This window comes from Ranitomeya imitator, chromosome 2 (genome assembly GCF_032444005.1).
Source record: "Ranitomeya imitator isolate aRanImi1 chromosome 2, aRanImi1.pri, whole genome shotgun sequence".
NCBI classification, from domain to species: Eukaryota; Metazoa; Chordata; class Amphibia; order Anura; family Dendrobatidae; genus Ranitomeya; species Ranitomeya imitator.
The window spans coordinates 278,196,960-278,203,995 of record NC_091283.1 but is presented as its reverse complement, the minus strand read 5'-3'; the positions used below and the strand labels follow the sequence as shown (position 1 = coordinate 278,203,995).

The 7,036-nt window shown below is 39.3% G+C and overlaps 1 protein-coding gene across 1 annotated transcript in view; it reads right to left on the bottom strand.

Moving 5' to 3' along the window:
* Positions 1-398: 398 nt before the first annotated feature.
* Positions 399-7,036, bottom strand: part of LOC138666915 (zinc finger protein 665-like) — a 50,101-nt gene continuing 43,463 nt past the window's right edge. Inside the window, exon 7 of the mRNA XM_069755100.1 lies at positions 399-2,330. Coding sequence (XP_069611201.1) covers positions 451-2,330 — 1,880 coding nt within the window. The 3' untranslated portion in view covers positions 399-450. The remainder of the gene's footprint in view (positions 2,331-7,036) is intronic.

Here is a 7,036-nt window from a genome sequence, read left to right as displayed (position 1 = left end):
AGACGTGCTGCATGTTCGTCTCTGCGGGTGAGCTGTGAGAGTCGGTGCACACCTAGTGGACATGGGATTTCTTGAAATCCCATCCACTATGCTGTTACAGCTGGATGCTGCAGGTTGGATATTGCGGATGAATGCAGGGCCCAACCCGCAGTGTATACCGACTGTGAGAACATATCCCAATATAGCTACAAACAGGAAATCACTTTTTAATTCCTTCCCAGAAGCCAGCTGTGAATTAGCTTTATTCCAAGTGACACATAAAACATATGCAATGAAAAAACGGATCAAATACACATGTAAAAAAAATGCAGGTGACCTGCCAGTGACCTCAGGTGCAGATTTTACCTGCGTCAAATCCTGAGCAAATACTGAGCCATTCGTTACCATGGATATATAAAAAAGGCTTCTCCCCTATGAGACTTTTATTGTTACTGAGAAGAGATGTTTTCTTCACAAAACATTTCCCACATTCTGAACAGAAAAAGTATTCTCCCCTTTGTGGATGCTTTGGTGACCAATAAGAAATGATTTCTTCACAAAACATTTCCCACATTCTGAACATGAAAAAGACTTCTTCCCTGTGTGAGTTCTTTGGTGTCTATCAAGATGCGATTTACAGATAAAACATTTCCCACATTCTGAACATAAAAAAGGCTTCTCCCCTGTGTGAGTTCTCTGATGTTTGAGAAGAACTGATTTATCTGTAAAACATTTCCCACATTCTGAACATGAAAAAGGCCTCTCCCCTGTGTGAGTTCTTTGGTGTATTTCAAGATTCGATTTACGGTTAAAACATTTCCCACATTCTGAACATGAAAAAGGCTTCTCCCCTGTGTGAGTTCGCTGATGTCTGATAAGATGTGTTGTAGTTTTAAAACAATTCCCACATTCTGAACATGAAAAAGGCTTCTCCCCTGTGTGAGTTCTTTGGTGTCTTTCAAGAATCGATTTACAGTTAAAACAATTCCCACATTCTGAACATGAAAATGGCTTCTCTCCTGTGTGAGTTCTCTGATGTTTGAGAATGCCTGATTTAGTTGTAAAACATTTCCCACATTCTGAACATGAAAATGGCTTCTCCCCTGTGTGAGTTCGCTGATGTCTGATAAGATGTGTTGTAGTTTTAAAACAATTCCCACATTCTGAACATGAAAAAGGCTTCTCTCCTGTGTGAGTTCTTTGGTGACTTTCAAGAATCGATTTACAGTTAAAACATTTCCCACATTCTGAACATGAAAATGGCTTCTCCCCTGTGTGAATTCTCTGATGATTGAGAAGACTTGATTTAGCTGTAAAACATTTCCCACATTCTGAACATGAAAATGGCTTCTCCCCTATGTGAATTCTCTGATGATTGAGAAGACTTGATTTAGCTGTAAAACATTTCCCACATTCTGAACAAGAAAATGGCTTCTCCCCTGTGTGAATTCTCTGATGATTGAGAAGATCTGATTTAGTTGTAAACGCTTTCCCACATTCTGAACATGAAAATGGCTTCTCCCCTGTGTGAAATCTCTGATGTGTGAGAAGATGTGATTTATTTGTAAAACATTTCCCACATTCTGAACATGAAAATGGCTTCTCCCCTATGTGAATTCTCTGATGATTGAGAAGACTTGATTTAGCTGTAAAACATTTCCCACATTCTGAACAAGAAAATGGCTTCTCCCCTGTGTGAATTCTCTGATGATTGAGAAGATCTGATTTAGTTGTAAACGCTTTCCCACATTCTGAACATGAAAATGGCTTCTCCCCTGTGTGAAATCTCTGATGTGTGAGAAGATGTGATTTATTTGTAAAACATTTCCCACATTCTGAACATGAAAATGGCTTCTCCCCTGTGTGAATTCTCTGATGTTTGAGAAGACTTGATTTCACTGTAAAACATTTCCCACAATCTGAACATGAAAATGGCTTCTCCCCTGTGTGAGTTCTCTGGTGACGAACCAGATGTGATTTCTTATTAAAACATTTCCTACACTTGGAACAAGAATAGTAATTCTCTACTGTGTGAATTTTTTGATGTTTTACAAAAGATTTTTCAAAACGAAAACTCTCTCCATATTCTAAACTTGAAAATGATTTTCTTGCTTTATGACCAGTTACTTTTTGAATGCTTATTTTGTGACTTTGATTTTCCTTAATAGTCTGTAATGAATCAGAAGACAGGACCTGTTTGAAAGGATCAGATGAGAGATCATCGCTGTGAAGGGATGATGGTATATCTGGAGTAATGGCATTTACTTTAATTGTATGTTGTGGAATCTCAAGATCATCTGATTTAAAAATTGAAGATGTCAGCTGTTCCTCTTGTCTCCTGGTACAGCCATCTGCCAAGAATAAAATCAAACAAAATTTTAAATAAAATATCCTTGACTTATATTTTTGAACTTTTCTACTTAAACTGTCTGTAAAAATAGCAAGTTAAGTAAAATATTGATTAACCAAGACATTAACAGCTCACAGGCCAATAGAAAACCTCATAAAATGCACGAGTAGATCTCTGCGTCCCAAATATCGAATTAAAAGCCACCAAACTGTATTGCAGGCAAAAATAATATCAGATGACTAAAGTTTTTATTGGTATTAAGTCCCCACTCAGGTCCATCATCGGTCAGTAGAAAAACAGGTTTCCACATTATTAATGGCTCAAAGTCTTTTGAAAATCAACATGGCTTTAATAAACCAATCCAGCAATATCAGCGCTGCTGGATGGTGCCAGACACAAGCTTGTTCTCTTCTGGTTCAGTCCTCTGTGCTCAGCTCCTGGCTTCTGTTTTAATTACCTGTTGCGACTCGGACTTGTTTACGGACTACTCTTGCATCTTCTGATTAGGTATTTTCTCTGCCTTCCTGGTTCTGACCCGGCAACCAGAATATTCTTCTTCCCATCTCATGCAACAGAACAGAAGGTAAAAATGTGGCCCAAGCCTAGGGCTCTTTGTGCAGGTCCAAATCCATGTATATCCTTTAAATGATGATGCGCAAGGAAATTCCCTGGAATATGATGAGCAAGGGAATCCCTGGGATATGGAAAACGGAGTAGATAGCGCCAATCCTGTTTGTAGTAGCCATCTATTGAGCTGCCAGGTGACCAAACTATTCCAGCAAGATTTAAATTTGAATAGCTAAATGGCACTCCTTCTCTTTTTAACCCCGCCATGTGCCCAGACAGTGGAATACAACCGTATATAGGTATTGCTGGATTCAAGAGAAGTGAGAAAATTATTTGCAAGGTCCATTAGTTTCTTATTACACTTTTTGATGAATTCCAATGTTTTCACCACATAAAATAACACATATCAAATTTGAAATATGGGACCGGATGAGGAAGATAAAACTGGCAGCTGGAAGTGGTTAAATTTAGAGTATTTGGGGAAATAACTATTGTAGTCAAAACCTGAGTATAGACAATAATATCTACTGAAATTATCAAACTCAAATGTATTCATCAGTAAAACATGAGTAACTAATGGTGAAACTTCTCTGGAATAATTACAGTATGTGTCTTGGTAATTCCCACATGTTTTGTGGCTGTATAACAGTCGCAAAACATGCGGCCACAGGGACTCAAACTTGTCATTCAAGAATAGAGAAATTATAGTTTACAGGGAAAAAATGTTACACAATTTACTGTATAATAACTGGTATATAAGGCAAAATTTAAAAAAAATTTATTAAAAAAATTAGAATTTAAAGTAAACCGAATTTGGGAGGGTGTCATGAGCTTAGACCAGGCCTTTGACAGTGTACCCCTGCATCTGCTGTACCTGGTGTGTGTCCCCCTCGCCTTTCCTCCTTGGTTGGGCAAACTGCCCCCTGCTGCTAACGTTGTCTGATGGGAATTTTGTCAACATCTTTTCTTTCTGGACTTCTGGTATAGCACCATTTTAGTATTCTTCTCCACCTCAGAAGGGAGTTCAGAAAAAAAAGTTCATCCAGTCTGTTCAGCGCTCCCAGGTAACAGGCACCAGGCAGGGTATTACAAATCTTCAGTCATTTATTTAAAATAAAAAACAATATATAGAACAACGCGTTTCAGCTATATGCTTATTAAAAATAGCCTTCCTCAGGTATGATATTGCTTTATAGGTTGCTAGAGTTATATAGTCTACACAGGTCCACTGAAATAATCAATGTTAATTGATCAAGACCTGGTGGTTCTTCATTAGCTTATTTGCCGCTTAGTGGTTTTCAGTATATAGCCTTAGCTTATCCGTGTATAAGTTTAAACAGTTAAAATACATAATAAAATATAAAAAACACTTAAAACCATTAATTAGCATAAATACAATACATGTGGACAAAATGTGTATCTATATCATTATCCATAAATACAATATATATTCAGTGATTATATCCAAAAAAAAGTTTTTTCTATAAAGTATAACAAATAAGTTTCATACATCTCTTCTGTTTATATAAACAAATAAATCTGAAAAGACTATTCATTTATTTGCAAGTAGAGGAGCTGCGGAGACACCATCACGTGTTTCTCAACGCAGGCAGTGAATAGCCAGGCCTTTCACCGAAGGGAAGGGCAGCATCCAATAAAGGAAAACATCCAATAAAGGAAAACCACCTATGCCAAGCATGGTATCCATCCACAGACAGCTGTTTCGGGGTTTTTGCCCCTCATCAGTGTGGAGTAGGAAACTGGCTATCAGGAGCAGTGCCTAGTAGAAAGTCTATAAAGGCACGGATGATTGACCTCGTGGAGACCAAAACATCCAACACCGCGGAGACACTATCACGTGTTTCTCAACGCAGTGATCCAGAACACTGCCCCCAAATATGCAAATGCAAGTAGAGGAGCTGCGGAGACACCATCACGTGTTTCTCAACGCAGGCAGTGAATAGCCAGGCCTTTCACCGGGAAGGAACAACCAAGGGAAGGGCAGCATCCAATAAAGGAAAACATCCAATAAAGGAAAACCACCTATGCCAAGCATGGTATCCATCCACAGACAGCTGTTTCGGGGTTTTTGCCCCTCATCAGTGTGGAGTAGGAAACTGGCTATCAGGAGCAGTGCCTAGTAGAAAGTCTATAAAGGCTATATAGCCAGTTTCCTACTCCACACTGGATACCATGCTTGGCATAGGTGGTTTTCCTTTATTGGATGCTGCCCTTCCCTTGGTTGTTCCTTCCCGGTGAAAGGCCTGGCTATTCACTGCCTGCGTTGAGAAACACGTGATGGTGTCTCCGCAGCTCCTCTACTTGCATTTGCATACAGTTAGGTCCATATATATTTGGACAGAGACAACATTTTTCTAATTTTGGTTATAGACATTACCACAATGAATTTTAAACAAAACAATTCAGATGCAGTTGATGTTCAGACTTTTAGCTTTCATTTGAGGGTATCCACATTAAAATTAGATGAAGGGTTTAGGAGTTTCAGCTCCTTAACATGTGCCACACTGTTTTTAAAGGGACCAAAAGTAATTGGACAATTGATTCCAAGGCTATTTCATGGACACGTGTGCGCAATCCCTTCATTATTTCATTCTCAATTAAGCAGATAAAAGGTTTGGAGTTGATTTGAGGTGTGGTGCTTGCATTTGGAAGGTTTTGCTGTGAAGTAAACATGAGGTCAAAGGAGCTCTCCATGCAGGTGAAACAAGCCATCCTTAAGCTGCGAAAACAGAAAAAACCCATCCGAGAAATTGCTACAATATTAGGAGTGGCAAAATCTATAGTTTGGTACATCCTGAGAAAGAAAGAAAGCACTGGTGAACTCCTCAATGCAAAAAGACTTGGGCGCCCACGGAAGGCAACAGTGGTGGATGATCGCAGAATAATCTCCATGGTGAAGAGAAACCCCTTCACAACAGCCAACCAAGTGACCAACACTCTCCAGGAGGTCCGGCGTATCAATATCCAAATCTACCATAAAGAGAAGACTGCATGAAGGTAAATACAGAGGGGTCACTGCACAGTGCAAGCCACTCATAAGCATCAAGAATAAAAAGGCTAGACTGGACTTTGATAAAAAACATCTAAAAAAGCCAGCACAGTTCTGGAAGAACATTCTTTGGACAGATGAAACCAAGATCAACCTCTACCAGAATGATGGAAAGAGAAAAGTATGGCGAAGGTGTGGTACAGCTCATGATCCAAAGCATACCACATCATCTGTAAAACACGGCGGAGGCAGTGTGATAGCGCGGGCATGCATGGCTGCCAGTGGCACTGGGTCACTAGTGTTTATTGATGATGTGACACAGGACAGAAGCAGCCAAATGAATTCTGAGGTATTCAGAGCCATACTGTGTGCTCAGATCCAGCCAAATGCAGCCAAACTGATTGGTCGTCGTTTCATACTACAGATGGACAATGACCCAAAACATAAAGCCAAAGCAACCCAGGAGTTTATTAAAGCAAAGAAGTGGAATATTCTTGAATGGCCAAGTCAGTCACCTGATCTCAACCCAATTGAGCATGCATTTCACTTGTTAAAGACTAAACTTCAGACAGAAAGGCCCACAAACAAACAGCAACTGAAAACCACAGCAGTGAAGGCCTGGCAGAGCATCAAAAAGGAGGAAACACAGCGTCTGGTGATGTCCATGAGTTCAAGACTTCAGCAGTCATTGCCATCAAAGGGTTTTCAACCAAGTACTAGAAATGAACATTTTATTTAAAATTATTGAATCTGTCCAATTACTTTTGGTCCCTTTAAAAACAGGGTGGCACATGTTAAAGAGATGAAACTCCTAAACCCTTCATCCAATTTTAATGTGGATACCCTCAAATGAAAGCTGAAAGTCTGAACTTCAACTGCATCTGAATTGTTTTGTTTAAAATTCATTGTGGTAAAGTCTATAACCAAAATTAGAAAAATGTTGTCTCTGTCCAAATATATATGGACCTAACTGTATTTGGGGGCAGTGTTCTGGATCACTGCGTTGGGAAACACGTGATGGTGTCTCCGCGGTGTTGGATGTTTTGGTCTCCACGAGGTCAATCATCCGTGCCTTTATATTCATTTATTTGATCATAGTATTAATTCTATATCTTTAATTTCTGTAAGAA